A 17,843-nucleotide genomic window follows, 5' to 3' on the forward strand; every position below is an offset into this window, starting at 1 on the left:
GCAGGTAGGACTAGATAAGTCGCCCTTGTCCCTCTTCGTTTTTAAATGAAAATCTTAGTTTTTCTGATAATCATTTACATTAGCTAGAGGTCCTGTTTACTTAACCTTCCATCTGCATATTTAAATGTTAATGATATTTCATGGGCTTTATAGTGAGCAGGTCTAATTAAAACATGCTATGTTCTGTGCCTCTTTTTATTTTTTCAAAGCAAGAAAGAGCTTATTAGTAGGCACATAGTAGGAGAGCAGATGGCCTATCAGACCAAAATCTGTCTCTCCGAACTGCTGTAATTCTGATAATTTTATTAGAGAAAATATTGGCAGGTGCGCCGCTTTGAATCTGTAGTGGGCCCCAGAAAAGCCATGCCCTTTAATCTTCATTCAGTATTCCTGGGTGGGAGCATTTTGATTGTTTCCATGAAGATGTGACCCACCCAATTATGGGTGGTAACTTTTGATTAGATGATTTCCATAGAGTTGTGACTCCACCCACTGAAGGTGGAGTTGCTTACTGGAATCCTTTAAAAGAGGAAACGTTTGGGAGAGAGTCCCTTTTTGGTAGAGCCACGAGAAAATCAACAGACGCCGCCATGTTCCGCCATGTGCCCTTCCAGCTGAGAGAGAAACGTTGAATGTCGTCTGCCTTCTTGAACCAAGGTATCTTTCCCCGGATGCCTTAAATTGGACATTTCTATAGACTTGTTTTAATTGGGAATTTTCTCGGCCTTAGAACTGTAAACTAGCAACTTATTAAATTCCCCTTGTTAAAAGCCATTCCGTCTCTGGTATGTTACATTACGGCAGCTAGCAAAGTAGAACTGCAGGGCATAGTATAATGAGCACAGCTTAGGATAATGAGTGCAGTGGCCCCAGATGATGTAATTAGAGGTGATCTAATTATCAATAACATACTTAGTCACAGAACATGTCTATGCCTCTTTTTCAAGCTCTGTTGATGTCCTAGTATTTGGTTACCATGTTGAAAACTTGAAAATGCATTAACTTTTAAGAAATCCTGAAAGGTCTAGGTGAGTGTATAACATTGTTAATAAGTAAAGATAAGGAACAGATGTGACTTTACAAATGTGCAGTTGATCAAATTTATGATAGCTTTTGAATCTTCTCTGAGGAAGGACATGGATGATCCAGGCAGCACTTATCACTAATAATGGAATAAATGTGTGTGGACTTTTAAAATAGTTTTTATCCCCTCAAGGATGTTCATAATCTGTGAGCTGAATGAGCTGTTAAAGCAGCTCTGTTTTATTTGTAAGGAAATTGAGGTTATAAATTGTGGCAGATCTGGGATAAGAATCTGGATCTTCTGTTTTGAATAATTTTTTTCAGCTCTTACTGAGAAATTTAGTTCAAAAATACACTATAGCCATCAACTATTTTCTGCCCTCCAACAGAGTGGATCATTATATATTCCATGTCAAAATACTTTCCTGTCGATGCTGAGAACACTTTTATTGTTTCCCTTCCAGTTTGAGCGCCATGATCCTGTAGATGGGAGAATTACTGAGAGACAGTTTGGTGGCATGCTGCTGGCCTACAGTGGGGTGCAGTCCAAGAAGTTGACCACCATGCAGAAGCAGCTCAAGAAGCACTTCAAAGAGGGAAAGGTAAGTAGCTTTACCTAGAGGAAATAAAGGAACCGTGGGAACATACGGTAATGGCAGTAGTCCCAACATAATGATGCATGTGTATGATGTGCCAAGGGTTATGACTAATTCATCCTTGGTTCCTCAGATCCAAAAGAAGAAGAAAAGATGAGCAGTGGGTGAGGAAGAAGAGAGGGTCCAGAACGACTCCCACGTTTCTTGTTTGGTCAAAGGGTGGCACCATGAACTGAGACTAGGAATTTTAAAATTTAAAGAAGTTGATTTGGGGGGGGGGGTGAGATAAAGAGTTCAGTGGTGAATATGTTGAGTTTAAGATGCCTGTGGACTATACATGTAGAGATGACCAGCATCTTAGAGGGCTGCAGTCGATTTTGGAATTTTCAGCACACTACTAGCATTAGAACCATGAGAATAGGCGAAATTGTCCAAAGAAGATTTTATACAGAAAAGAACCAAGGACACAATCAAATGGGAGCAGACATTTAAGCAGCTCAGGAAGGAAATCTAGAAGAAGTAGAGAAATACCTAGCAAAAGTAGTGAAATCAAATTCAAGGAAGTAGAGGGTGCAGGAACTGAAGGTCTAGTGTCATACACTACAGAGAGCATTCAATAAAATAAAGATGATAAATGTCCAGTGGTTTTGGTAAGATGGTAATAATTGGTGACCTTTGGGAAGCTGTTTCATTAGAGTAGGATGTTTAGAAGGCACATCAGAATGAGAAGTAAGAAATAGAGAAAGAAGAGGAAGGCAGGAACAGAAGTAGAGGGAAGAGGAGGTTCTAGATAGAGAGTAATGTCATATGTAAAAACTCTGAGGCAGGAAAAACAAATCCAGAATGTGTGAGAAACTGAAAGGGGACCAGGGTGATGGCTGCATACCAAGCAAGGAGGAGGATGACCTGACACGAGATTGATCAGGGAGACCAGGGCCAGAACATGCAAGACCGTGTAAGCATGGAAGGAGTTTGGATTTTATTATCAGTGCAATGAGTTGTGAGCAGTGAAATGGCATGGTTATATTTCTGTTAAAGAGAACCCTGGCTGCTATATGGGAAATAGCTTGGAAGGAAGCAAACATAAGTGTAGAAAGACCAATACAAATGTTATTACGGAATTTAGGAAGAGATGATTGAGAGTTTTTGAGCTGCATTGATTGGAGATCAGGGGTTTGTGGTGACAATAATCAACACTGCTCTGTGACAACAGCACCTATACCTGGTACAGGAAAAAGAAAAGTCAGATGGTAGAATTGAATCAGCAGTTGCGTTTTGCCAGGAGGCTAGGTTGGATAAACTGAAGCAAATGGCCAGTTAAATGACTCCCTCCCTTCTTCTCCCTCTAACTCTCCCTCTCTCTCCCTCTCTCTCTTACTCACTTACACATAACACACACACACATATTTATAGAAAAGTGTTGGGGCTAGAACCCAGATCCCATCCCCAGCCCAGTACCCTTTCCCCTAGACAATGATGACTAGAAAACAAACTTGACACTAAAAACGTAGGTAATATATGAGATTGCCAAGATAATGTAATCTTAGACATAGAGCTAGATGGCTTGTGTTCAGGTCCTGCCTCGGTGATTTCCATGGACATTAGACAAATCACTGAACCTTATTGGCCTCATGAATTGAGAGGCTTGGCCCACATGCTTACTATAAGGGTCTTTCTAGGTTTAAAGACTCAATAATTGAAAATAAGAAATAGGATTGCCACTGTTTGTCTCAGCTTTCTTTGTGTTTGTGTAAAAAATCTTACACGAATAACATTGCCCCAAATTAGCAAAAAGCAATTATTGACTATTCTGGAAGCTACTCTTACTCAAGCTTCAGCTAGATAGTAATTACCACTGTTTACCAAACCCCAACCAAAACCATTCCTGTCAACCCCTAAAGAACACCTAGGGCTCTAGCTGAGATTTTACAAAAATTTCACTCACTAGGAATACTTTCTAGAAACCTACCACTTCCAGATGGTTGGTAGGCCAGATAAGTCCTGAAACCAGAGGGGCCAGACTCTCCAAGAACATCAGCTAGTTCCATGCCCCTATCCCATATTATCGACACCCCTTTCCAACATGAAAGAGTTAGAATGGGTATAGCTCCAATATCCCTAAGGATTGAGAAAAGAATGAAAGGAGAAGGAGGAGTTATAACAGAGAAGATAGGATTTAACAAATGAGTATGATGACTGCTGAATCATTACGTTGATATTTCTTTTAATCTCTGGTGTCTTGAAGCAGCCAGAAGGAAAAACTTAAAATTGTGAAACTGTAACCCATACCAAACTCTGAAATTTGTTCTATAACTACTTGCTACAGTGTACTTTGAAACGTATTGCTTTTTGTGTATATATTTCACAATTAAAACTGTTTTTTAAAAAACAAGAAGCAATTCTTAGCCACTTTTTTTCTCTTTGTCATGATGTTAAACAGCTCTGAAAGGACCTTTGAGTCAGGCTGTGAACTACAGTTGAGGGCAGGCTGGGATCTGAAAGAAAATATCAGCTACTCTAAATGAACTCAGTCCAGCCTATTCCCACATTCCCACAGCAGGTGTTCTGCTGGTGGGGAGAGAATGACACATCATTAACAGGGGAAAATACTTCACCCCCAGAGAGCACTTCTACAGAATACACAGCTCATATCTGTTGGCAATAATATTTTCAGAAAATGTATTACTAATGTTTAGGTGGATTTTAAAACACTATGCTGGTAACAGTGTTTGCGTTAGAAAACACATCTTTCTTTTGACCAGATTTATTTTTAAAGTTTGGTGCAGACACTCCAATTGACCTTAAATTATCTCTCATGATAGGCTTATTCATTATTTTATTATGAATTTATATTTAAAAGCAGTAAATTGAGTGTTGGAGACATCTGCCTTTAAAGAATAGAGTATTTTAACTTTGGCAGGAACTAATTTAGAACCTAAAGGGCTCTGAAGTGAAAGGATGCATTTTATTAGATGATGAAAATCTGGGGTGCTAAATTATTTCTGGCCCAAAATGTGTAGCCTGCTTTAGCAAGGGCACTGAGAATGATTGTCCTCTCATTTTGATTAAATAGTGAACATAGCAGTTAACTAAAATGAGAATTAATGAAGGGCCTTTGCTCCTAAAGTTACCAGTCCATCTGTCTAGGACCATTTCTCAGTAAAGGGAAATCACCATATGCTTTCTAATTGCATCTTTTATCCCATTTTGCATTTTATAACATGAAAATATAAGTTTTCTTTTGGCTCATTTTAATCAGTTTCTATGTGGGGTTCTATATGAAGATTTCAACCCAGACCTGAAAGATTGAAGGTCCTAGTGGTGCTATTAAATAAATATTTGCATAGTGTTTAATAACCATGCAGTGCTTCACAGTCATTTTTCGTTTTCTCTGTAACAGCCTTGTTAGCTCTCAATTTTGCATTTAAGAACATAGAGATGGAGAAAGAGAAATTAATGACCCACCAAGAGTCTGCACTAAAATCCAAGGCTTCCTATTTCTCATTTTGTCCTTTCAGTAGCAATGTGTTCTTTATCCTAATCAAACTCCTCTAGAGCAGTATATTTCTCAACCCTGACTCCATATGAGGATCCCTTGAGGAGTTTTTTTTTAATATGGTTGCCAGGAACCTCTTCAAACCAATTAAATCAGAAGTGCAGTGTGTGGGGTCCAGGCATCAATGTTTAATGAAAGGCCGCCCAGGGGCCTTTCTGATATGCTTATGAATTCCTGGTCTGGAGGTTCTGTGTCCCATCAATGTATCTAGCTGTTCTATCCCTTTTGAAGATTTGAGGAACCTATCAGTCCTGGAAAAGTTTCTGTTGCTTTGAATGATTGCCAGATTTCCTATTTAACAAAGGAAGAGTTTTCTGAGACTTCATAAAGTTAATACACAATAGTGGTCCGCTGTACTTAGGAGTGTTGAAGCTCCTAAACTTAGTAATTTCTAGATTTAAAAATGAAATCAAAAACTTACAATTCAGTTCAGTGGTAGACATTGCTATGTGCAAGACACTAAGCCGGATGCTGTGAGAAAAATAAAAAGTAAACAAAAACTAGCCCCTATCCTCAAGAAATGTATTCTCTAATAGTCTAATAAGAAAAAACTATGTATGCAAGGAACTATAATTTCATAAATATTTTTTGAGCACCCATTATGTGCCAGACTATTCTAGATACTGGAGATACAGTGATAAGTAAATCTCCACTCTTATAGAACTTAGATTCCTAGTGAAGGGAGACAGACATCAAACAAATATAACACAAAGCAACTTACTCCACTTTGAGCCCTTGGAAACAGTATCTTACTCATCTTTTCATGTCCTCAGTATGGTGAGTGTGTTAAAGGCAAATATTTGCAAATGTATTGATGAATGTGTTAAGTATTCTAATAAAGATATGAGATCTTCTAGGATCACCAATGAGAAGGATTAGAACCAAGTGAAGAGACTAAGATTTCCTGGAGGAGGTGAAATTTGAACTAGGCCTTACAGACAGAATAGGATTTTGGCAACCAAATATTTTGAAAGTACTTGCTTTTGCTCATTGTTTCTTCTCAAAACCCTATGCCTTACATCATTCTTTGTATAGCATTGTTCATTAACACCACCACTAGCCAATAAACAGGGTTAGTGCTTATCAGCAGTTCTTATAAACTATTATATGATTAACTTTTTTAAAAACTTTTTATTTTGAAATGCTTCCAAATTTTCAGGACAGTTACAAAAATCACATAAAGAACTCCAGCATACCCCTAACACCCAGATACCTAGATCCACCAATTCTAACATTTTCCCACATTTGCCTTATCATTCTATCTGTCCATCTATCTATCCTTCTATCTGTCCTTTTCTGAACAATTCTAAGTGTAAGTTGTATACCTCGTGCTCCATAAAACTTAATACTGCCATGTGACTATCCTAAGAGCAAGGATATACATTTACTTAAGTGAAGTTACAAGTTCAAGAAATTGAACAATGATATAAAGCTTAGAGTCCATAATCCATTTTTTTCTTGTGTCCCAATAATGTCTTTTTTTTAAATTGAGAAATCTTCACATACATACATTCTATACATGGTGTACAACTGATGGCTCACAATATCATCACATAGTTGTGTATCCATTACTATGATCATTTTTTAGAACATTTGCATCTCTCCAGAAAAATAAATAAAAAGAAAAACTCATACATGCCATACCCCTTACCCCTCCCTTTCATTGACCACTAGTGTTTCCATCTACCCAATTTATTTTACCCTTTGTCCCCCCTATTAATTTATTAATGTGTTTTTTTAATCCATATTTTTTACTCATCTGTCCATACCCCAGTTATAAGGAGCATCAGACCCAAGGTTCTCACAACCACATTATAAACTTTATATCTTTATACAATCATCTTCAAGAATCTAGGCTACTGGAACACAGCTCAACAGTTTAAGGTACTTCCCTCTAGCCACTCCAATACACCATAAACTAAAAAGGGATATCTATGTAATGCATAAGAATAACCTCCAGAATAAGCTCTCAACTCTGAAATCTCTCAGCCACTGAAACTTTATTTTGTCTCATTTCTCTTTCCCCCTTTTGGTCAAGAAGACTTTCTTAATCTCTCGATGCCAGGTCCCGGCTTTTCTCGGACTTTCTGTCCCATGTTGCCAGGGAGATTTTACACACCCCTGGGGGTCATGTCCCACATAAGAGGGAGGGCAGTGTTCACCTGCTGAGAGTGAACTTAGAGAGAAAGAGCACATCTGAGCAAGAAAAGAGGTTCTCTAGGGTTGAGTCTTAGGCCTAATTTTAAGTAGGCTTGAAGTTTTAAGTAGGCCTAATTTTAAGTAGGCGGTCCTTTGCAGGAATAAGTTTCATAGGGCAAACCCCAAGATCGAGGGCTAGACCTATTAATTTGGTTGTCCCCACTGTTTGCAAGAATATAAGAAATTCTCCCAATAGGAAAGTTGAATATTTCCTCCTTTCTTCCCATTCCTCCAAGGGAGAATACTTGGCAAATACTTCTTTATTCACTGCCCAGATCACTCTGGGAATTCTTGGGGCATCACACTAACCTGGACAAACCAACAAAATCTCATGTCCTAATCAAGGTTCCTTGTATTTATAGTGTTCAACTAAACTGACCATGCAAGTTAAATTAGAAAATGAACTACCCAAAATGTAAGCTTTGCACCAATTAAACATCCCTCCTTTTAGTCTCACACAGAAGTTGAAATTTTAAAATGTGGACGATATCATCCTTTACCCAGTCTTCTGATATACTTTAGTCCTATCCAGATCAGCTTCGTTCATATTTCTACTTGATGTCTGATCACTTTTTAAACTTTTTAAACAGTTCCTGTATGGAGTATTGCTGACTTTCATAGCTTCAGCGCTCTAACTCTGAGTCTCAGGTGTCAAATATACACCTGAATTTTCTGAGAAAGACCATGTTATATACAAACAGCCCGATATCTCAGAATTTAGAACTAACATTTACACCTCCTGAATATATGTGACTGCTAAGAGCTTGCAATCTAGGACCCTTTACAGTAAGCCCCAACCTGATAACCAATGCTCTTAACTTTAGTTCACCAAATTTTTAAATTACAGTTAGTCCATATGAGTGAGGCATAATACTATTTGTCTTTTTGTTACTGACATTTCATTCAACATACAGCTCTTGAGGCTCATTCACCTAGTCGCATGCCTCACAACTTCATTCCTTCTTATGACTGCTCAGTAGTCCATTTATGTATACACCCAGTAATGTCCTTTTGAGTCTTTTCTCCTCCCTTACTGGATCCTGTTCAGGATAATGTTTTGTATTTAATTGTCATTGTCTTTTAATTGCTCTTTCTTTTATTTTTTTTTTGATTGTGAGGATATATATATATATACAATATAGACTTTCCCATCACAACACTCCCAAACATACCATTCAGTAGGATTAATGATATCACAATATTGTGGTACCCTCAAAACCTTCCATTAATGACACTCTCCTATTTCCCAAAACAAACCCTACACCCATTATGCATTAACTCCCCATTCCCCCTTCCCCCATACCCTTGGCAATCTGTACTCTAAGTCCTGCCTCTGGGTTTGCATATTCTCTGATATTTTCTTTATAGTTACCTTAAGGCTTAAACTTAACATTCTAAATCTATAACAGTCTCAATGCCTTTGATATCAACTTAACTTCAATAGTCTATGCAAACTATGTTTTTATACCATCCATCCCCCACATTCATAGTTCTGGTCAAAAATTGCATGTTTATATATTATGAGTCCAAAACCCCTGGTTTGTCATTACATTTTACATATTTGCTTTTTAGATCCTGTAGGAAGTAAAAAGTAGAGTTACAAACTGAAAATACAATAGTATTGGCATTTATAATTATCTATGTTGTTACCCTTACAAGAAATCTTTATTTCTTCATGTGGCTTTGTTCTGTGTCAACTGTGCTTTCCTTTCAACCTTGAGACTGACCTCTGGAGCTCACCCTGTTGCCACCTGTGGCCACGTGGCCAAAATACTCAGAAGGAGCCCTGCTTCCTGTGGCAGGTGAAATGCTCCAGTTTAAACCTTCTGATGTCTCTCAAGCCACCTTAGTCAGTATGGCCAGAGATCTGCTATTTCACCATTTAATGAACATCACAACCAGAAACAAAAGGATTATCATAAAAATGGGATATTTGAAAAGCTGCGATAACTCAAGAATGTCCTCTGAATTCAGATTATTCTAATTTAAATTTAAAGCAATAGCTGTTCTGGAAACTCCCTACACAATTGGCTGGAAGGGATCAACTAGTCATTTACCCTTTACCTTTTGAGTTTAGAACTATCGAAGCACTCCTATGATACTGGATCAACACCCTCAGGGCAAAGGTAGCATTTTTCAGCTACTGATCCTTGAGACATTGGAAGCTTTAGTGGAGCCCCAAACATTCTGCATGTCTTACTACAAAATGGCAAAAAAGTCTATCAGTGTTAAAATCAGATATTAAAATTTTCAAAGAATCAATTTTGGAGATGTTGGATGAAGAGAAGTTCCTAGGAGACCTCTGACAAAATGGAGTGATCCACAAGTCTTTGAAAAGAGCAGCACTGGACCATGCAGAAGAGATGGAGATGCTGTTGGAAAGCTATTATCAGTTAGCTTTCCAATGCAGCTTGAGAACTCAGGGTACTGACTGACTAGTCACAAAGCGTTATTTTTATCAATCGGGACAACCACCATCATGTGATCATGAGGTAAAACCTACAGTTCACCATGGAAACTGTTCTAGTTTGCTAGCTGCCAGAATGCAACACACCAGAGATGGATTGGCTTTTAATAAAAGGGGATTTATTTCATTAGTTCTTCAGAGGAAAGGCAGCTAACTTTCAACTGAGGTTCTTTCTTACGTGGAAAAGCACAGGGTGATCTCTGCTGGCCTTCTCTCCAGGGCTCTGGGTTCCAACAACTTTCCCCAGGGTGATTTCTTTCCTGCATGTCCAAAGGCCTGGGCTAAGCTGTGAGTGCTGAGATGAGGTATGCTGAGCTGCTTGGGCTGTGCTACGTATAAGCACCAGCCTATTAAATCAAACATTCCTTGCAGCAAGCATATGCCTCCTAGCCGACTGCAGATGTAATCAGCAACAGATGAGGTTCACGTGCCATTGGCTCATGTCCACAGCAACCAAATTAGGTATCTTCACCTGGCCAAGTTGACAACCGAATCTAACTACCCCAGGAACCTTTTCTGTTTCGCTCTATAGACTAACGGGAGTTGCTTTGGAAACGAATTTGGAATCTTCTCTTGAAAGGAACATAGAGTGTTTTGGCAGAATGCAGGAATTATTTTTATGGGAAGAGGCCTAATGTGGAGGGGTTTACTTGCAACTAGAAGCTTCTTTGCCTCCTATGATGGCCTCTCTACCTAAAAAAATCCCTTCAGACAGACAAAAGGATGGAAATGAAAACCAGCCTTAGGCAAGATGGACTTGGATCAAGCAGGAATATCTGAACAAACCATTAGGAACAGCAACTGGGAACTGCATATTTTGTTAAAGTAGTCAGAGGAGACTTCTGATACACTTTTATTATTTCTTTTATATTTTCTAAGAGACTTGAAAAAAATCAGTGATATGTATATTATAACGTCCAATGGTAAAAACACATTATGGCAGTCGCAATACTAGAACTTAATTGCATTTTCAGAATTCTGAGTAAAGAAGCAAAGTGCTTGCTTTGTAAAAAGCAAAGATTCTACTTCCTACAAACTGTTTTTATAGACATGGCATGAATCTTGGAGAGATTAATTTAACACAAGAATAAACTATTTTATAGTTTTTATTTAATTTATACATATCAAGAAAAGTACAATTTTAATGCCAATTGAAGCCTATAAACTTGACAAACCCACTGTTAAGATATTAGGTAGCCCTAGTTTGTAGTCATTGGAGGGAACTGTGTTCGTGTGAATTTCCTTACTCTCAGGTGACTGAAAGCTGACAGAATTTTAAGCAGAATTAAAACAAGCTCTGGAAGTTTGTGCTTTAAAATTAATCATTGACATATTCTTTTCTTATATTTGCTCCCTTTTTATATAAGGCAAATAAAAATAAGGAAATGATTATTTAATATCAGCATTATAAGGATTCCAATTTGAGATTTTACTTTCTGAGCACCTGAATCTATTTTTCTTTGCTCAACTATAATTAAAGCCTTTTAAAGTAAAGTAGAAAGCAAATGTTTCCATTCCGTTACTGTTTTATAGCTGTTTTGTTCATTGCCTAGTTTTTAGAGCATATGGATGTGCCACCTCACTCTCAAACAGGAATATTTATGTAGCCCAGCCAATCTATATTGCTTACACCCCAAAGTTGACAGATGGGCTTCCTGAAAGCAAGAGGGTAGATAAATTTTAGAATTGTGAGAACATTTAGTTTCCACAATTAAAAGTTTGGATTTTTAAAAATGCTAATACTTGTAAAAAAAAAAAAAAGCAGCCATCGTATTTAACATCTTAACTGCCCTTCTAATATTTTCTGGACATTAAGTACAGTCATGCAGTAGAACATTATAGTAAAACTTGCCTCCAAAAGTAGCGTGCATGAAAGATTCCCTAGGTGTCCCCAAGCATCCAGAGCAGCTCTTATAGTAATAGCAGAATAAATATCCCTTTCCTGATGATGATGAGGATACCCTAACACATTATTTAAGGAAGTTTAGGGGTCCATTTACCAGGGGATTTGGTGATAGGAACAAAACCTACTATTCTAGTAGCTAATGTGGAAGAAAGCAGATGAAGTTTCAAGTAATGTCTCCCCACTCCCATGTGCAATTATGAGAAGACATTTTAGAGGGGAGCTACAGAAGGGCACGAGACAGACTGGCTTGTCTTGGAGCACTGAGGGGCCCACTTTTCACCTCACCATGGGTCTGGAACATGCTCTACGGTGTGGTTGTTGGAGTGTGAATATACAGCCCTTTCTAGCATTTTAAATGTTGGCAATTTTTTCATCAGTGTCTTAATAAAATCATACTTCGATTTCACAATGCACTCTTCTTTGGCTGACCTCAGAGCCCTCTGCTGCTATTCTGTTCTTATGTTATCACTGTAAAATAGGTAATAAATACTACTTAACTGTGAAATATGATTGCTTTGTCAGCTCACGGGGCAAAATTTGATTTGACTAAGCTCAGGCATAGATTAGAATTTTTCCTTGTAGCATTACTGAGTTGGTTAATGAACTTGGGTAAAATAAATTTTTTTTAGTCCCATCAATAAAAGGATAATAATATATAACTACCTCATAAATCTGATATTGGGAGTTACTAATGGTTTATAAAATTCTTGAAAGTGATTGGATCAAGTGTGGTTTCAAATGTCAACTAGTTCTGCTTTGGCAACTGCAAGATGCTTCTTGCATTAAATCTCCCTTAAGTAATAAAACAGAGCCTATGCCCCACCCAAAAAATTTATGAAGTTCAATAGTTTTAAATGTGAAATTAAAATAATATAGCACATTAACTACTATTTGAAAGTAAGGCAATAGAATTTCAAGCACTCAGTGATGTGAATAAGCAAACAATTATATTTCTCTTATTTAACATCTACAAATACAAGATATGATACTCATAACAGACGGTCTTTCTCTTTGGAAAGTTTTTAAGAAAATGTGGCAGAATAGTGTCATTTTAGGATATCATTTATGCTTGCTTTATTCTTGATAAAAATAGATTGTAAACACTAAACAATTTCATATTTTAAAAGTACTTATTTTGTTGAGTTATTCCAAGAATTGTGTATGGTTTCATTTTCTGGAATCACAATATTAAGCTCACACTTTTAATTTAAGATTTATTTTCATTACTTTCGTAGTAACTACAGAGGTAGTCTAACAGATGGTACATGGAATAGGGTATCTGGAGACCAAGTTCTATTCCATGCTCACTTCAAATTATATTTAGTCTCTTAGGTCTATGATATAAATGGCATAAATCCTTGAAGAGCATTATTCCATATACAAATAGCAAAGGGACAAAAGCTACAAATATATAAATGTCTTCTGATATATTGAAATAAAAGTAGTTTTGAATTTAAAAGAAAAAAGCTAAGCAGGAGATTGGGCAGGTGATAGATGATATGATTGATGAGAGGCATAAACTATAAGGAAGAAGGAAGAAGAGTATTGCATCTTTTCTGTGGGCCATGGAGGAAACTTAGGCAATTGAATTGATATCTGCCAGATGGAAATGCTATGACTGATTAAAAGGGCAAAGGAATCATTCTTTGTAGTCTGCATTTGCACTCATCCATGGCCTGTCAGCACTGAATACCTAGCTGTAGAGCTAACCCCAGTGGAGGCCAAACTTCTTCTCTTTACTCCTTATCTACTCCAGTTGCTTTTCATTCTTTAACATTTTATTGAAGTATAATTTTTATATTCATTTAAGTATATAATTCAATGGTTTTTAGTAAATTTACAGAGTTGTGTAAATCTATCACCTCAATCCAGCTTTTTCAACATATTTTATTGTGAAATATAACATATGTACAAAAAAACAATTTATTTCAGCTTACATTGTAACAAGATACATTGTAACAAATAGGACAGATTCCAGAGTTTGGTATGGGTTACAGTTCCACAATTTTAGGTTTTCCCTTCTAGGTGCTCCAAGACACCGAAGACTGAAATATCAATATAATGATTAAGTAGTCGTGCTCATTTGTTAAATCCTATCCTCTCTATTATAACTCCTCTTTCTCCTTTGATCCTTCTCCCAATCTTTAGAGGTATTTGGGTTATGCCCATTCTAATTTTTTCATGTTGGTAAGGGTTGTCAATAATATGGAATAGGGAAATAGAACTAGTTGATGTTCTTGGAGAGGCTGGCCCCTCTGGATTTCAGGATTCCGTGGTTCCTGGTTTAAGAACCCATCTGGAAGTTGAAGGTTTCTGGAAAGTAATAATAGTGCATGGAAACTTTGTAGAATCACAGATAAAGCCCTAGGTGTTCTTTAGGGTTGGCAGGAATGGTTTTGGTTGGGGGTTGGCAAACTATGGTAATTAGCAATATCTACCTGAAGCTAGCATAAGAGTAGCCTCCAGAATAGCCTCTTGACTCATTTGAGCTCTCTTAGCCACTGATACCTATTTTGTTATATTTTTCCCCCTTATGGTCAGGAAAGTCACTGTCGATCCCACGGTACCAGGGCAGGCTCATCCCTGGAAGTCATGTCCCACATTGCCAGGGAAACTTTCAACCCTGGATGTCATGTGCCACGTAGAGGGGAGGGCAATGATTTTACTTGCAGAGTTGGACTTAGAGAGAGAGAGAGGCCACATCTGAGAAACAAAAGAGGTTTTCTGGAAGTAATTCTTAGGTATAACTATAGGTGGACTTAGCTTCTCCACTACAGAAATAAGCTTCTACAAGAGCAAGCTACAAACATATGGAATAAAAATAAATAATAGGGGGAACAAATGTTAAAATAAATTTAGTTTGAAATCCTAGTGATCAATGAAAGCAAAGGGTAAGGGGTATGGTAGGTATAATCTTTTTTTTTTTCTGTTTTCGTTTTCTTTCTTTTTCTGTTGTCTTTTTATTTCTTTTTCTGAATTGATGCAAATGTTCTAAGAAATAATGAATATGCAACTATGTGATGATATTGAGAATTACCGATTATATATGTAGAACGGAATGATCGTATGTCAATGTTTTTGTTTGTTATTAGTTTTTTTAATTAAAAAAAAAAAAAAGAGCAAGCTACAAGATAAGGGCTTGGCCTATTGACTTCGGAGTCCCTGATGTTTGAGAAAGTATCAGGGGGTTCCCCAGTGGTAAAACTTAATAGTTTCATATTTTTTCCCCCACACCTCAAGGGATTTTGCCAGTACTTTTTTAATGATCTGCTCAACATACTCTGAGATGTATCCAGTTATTAAGTTATACAGAATTATAAGCCCTCATTCCCATTCTGGGCTCCATGTGTTTGGGTTGTCTTAATGAACTATCCAGACATGTGGTTAGATTATGAGCTACAGAAAATTTAGGTTTTAGACAAAATAAACCTCTCTTTCTTTGGTCTCATATAGTAGTTGAAGTTCTAAAATATTAGCAATGCCATCCATACCCCTGTATCCTGATTTACCTTAGTCTTGACCTGATCAGCTTTGTTCTTATCTCTAATTGAAGCCTGATCTCTTTTTTGGTTTCTTGGACAGTTTTTGAATGTGCAAAGCTGACTTTCAGAACTGCAGAAATCCAACTCTAAGTCTTAGGTGTCACACAGATAGCCAAATTTCCAGGGAGATGCCAGGTTATACATATGTAGCACAGCATCTCAAAATCTAAAAATAACAACAGCTCCGGACTAAATGTGACTGCTATAAAAGCTTACAATTTAGGCCCCAGTTTTCTTATAAGTATTTTCTAAGAGACCATAGAATATTTGTTCTTTAGTTTCTGGCTTGTTTTGCACCGCATAATATCCCCGAGGTTCATTCACCTCGTTGTATACCTCACAACTTTATTCCTTTCTGTAGCTGCACAATATTCCATCGTATGTATATACCACAGTTTGCCATTCTGCTTCTCAGTCAATGTATTCTTCAGCCAACTCTTTCCATTGGATGCAATCCAGTTTTGCATTTCTATTATACCAAAAATATTACTCATGCTAGTTTGCATTCAATTCCCATACCCCACCTAGCCCCAACCAACCACAAATCTGCTTTCTGTCCCTATAGATTTTTATTTTCTAGAATTTCATGTAAATGGAATCTATAATATATACGCTAAGAGAATGCCAAATCATTTTCCAAAATTACTGCACCATTCTGCATTTCCACAGCAACATGAGAGTTTCAGTTTCCTCCATTCTAATAGGTGTGTTATGCTAGTTCATTGTGGTTTTAGTCTTCATTTCTGTAATGACTAGTGACATTGAGCATAATTTCATGTCCTTATTAGCCATTCATATATCTTCTTTAGTAATATGCCTATTCTGATCTATTTTTAGTTGGGTTTTTGGTCTTCTCATATAAGAATTCTTTGTGTAATTCTTGATACATCGTATCAGATATATGATTTGCTAATATTTTCTCCAACTCTATAATTTGTTCTGTCATTTTCTCAGTGATGTCTTTTGAAGAACAATTTTTTTGATGAAGTCCAGTTTATCAATTTTTTTAATGAATTTTGCTATATGTGTCCTGCCTAATATTTTGCAAAACCCAAGGTCATGAAAATTTCTCCCATGTTCTCTTCTTCTTTTTTTCTTTTAATTTTTTTTATTTTTTGTAAATATAACAACATACAAACATGAACATTCTTACCATATGATCATTCCATTCTTGGTATATAATCAGTAACTCACAATGTCATCACATAGTTGTATATTCATCACCATGATCATTTCTTAGAACATTTGCATCAATTCAGAAAAGAAATAAATAGAAAAAAGGGAGAAAATTCATACATACCATAACCCTTACCCCTCCCTCTCAGTAATTGCTAGTATTTCCATCTACCCAATATATTTTAGCCTTTGTTTCCCCTATTTTTTTTCTATACCGCTTACCACTCCCTTTCATTGGTCACTGGCATTTCAATCTATTAAATTTATTCTAACATTTGTTTCTCCTACTATTTATTTATTTTTAATCCATATGTTTTACTCATCTGTCCAAACCATAGATAAAAGAAACATCAGACATAAGGTTTTCACAATCACACAGTCACATTGCAAAAGCTATATCAATATACAATCATCTTCAAGAAACATGGCTATTGGAATACAGCTCTACATTTTCAGGTACTTCCCTCCAGCCTCTCCAATATACCTTAACTGAAAAGGTGATGTCTATATAATATGTAAGAATAACCTCCAGCATAACCTCTTCACTCTGTTTGAAATCTCTTAGCCATTGACACTTTATTTTGTCTCATTTCACGCTTCCCCGTTTTGGTCGAGAAAGTTTTCTCAACCCCTTTATGCTGAGTCCCAGCTCATTCTAGGATTTCTGTCCCACATTACCAAGAAGGTTTACACCCCTGGGAGTCATGTCCCACTTAGAGAGAGGGAGGACAGTGAGTTTGCTTGTCGTTTTGGCTGAGAGAGAGAGAGGCCACATTTGAGCAACAAAGGAGGTTCTTTGGGGGTGACTCTTAGGCCTAACTTTGTGTAGGCTTAGCCTGTCTTTTGCAGGGATAAGTTTCATATGAACAAATCCCAAGATTGAGGGCTTGGCCTATTGATTTGGTTGTCCTCACTGCTTGTGAGAATATCAGGAATTCTCTACATGGAGAAGTTGAATTTTCCCCCTTTCTCGCCATTCCCCCAAGGGGACTTTGCAAATACTTTTTTATTCACTGTTCAAATCACTTGGATTTATCGGGGCATCACTCTGGACAAACCAACAAAATCTCATGCCCTACTCAAGGTTCCATTTACTTATGGTGTTCAATTAAACTGTCCACATACATTGTATTAGGAAATGCACTAGTCAAAATATAAATTTTGTACCAAATAAACATTTTTTGCTTTAGTCTCACACATAAGTTAAAGTTTTAAAATATGAATTACCATCTATTTTCAACACCCTGTAATATTGACATTCTTTTGTTCTTCCTCATGCAAAAACATTTTTTAATTTGTACATTTAGTCACTGTTCTAGTTTGCTAGCTGCTGGAATGCAATATACCAGAAACGGAATGACGTTTAAAAAGGGGGATT

At 37.0% G+C, this 17,843-nt stretch overlaps 1 protein-coding gene and 1 pseudogene across 5 annotated transcripts in view; both read left to right on the plus strand.

Annotated features, from left to right (window-relative positions):
• Positions 1 to 17,843, plus strand: part of MICU1 (mitochondrial calcium uptake 1) — a 284,544-nt gene that overhangs the window by 212,937 nt on the left and 53,764 nt on the right. For all 5 annotated transcript variants that reach the window (XM_077124976.1, XM_077124978.1, XM_077124977.1 and 2 more), the window contains one exon: positions 1,488 to 1,625. In XM_077124976.1, coding sequence (XP_076981091.1) covers positions 1,488 to 1,625 — 138 coding nt within the window. The remainder of the gene's footprint in view (positions 1 to 1,487; positions 1,626 to 17,843) is intronic.
• LOC143654519 (magnesium transporter MRS2 homolog, mitochondrial pseudogene) lies at positions 2,563 to 16,206 on the plus strand (annotated as a pseudogene).

This window comes from Tamandua tetradactyla, chromosome 13 (genome assembly GCF_023851605.1).
Source record: "Tamandua tetradactyla isolate mTamTet1 chromosome 13, mTamTet1.pri, whole genome shotgun sequence".
Taxonomy (NCBI): Eukaryota; Metazoa; Chordata; class Mammalia; order Pilosa; family Myrmecophagidae; genus Tamandua; species Tamandua tetradactyla.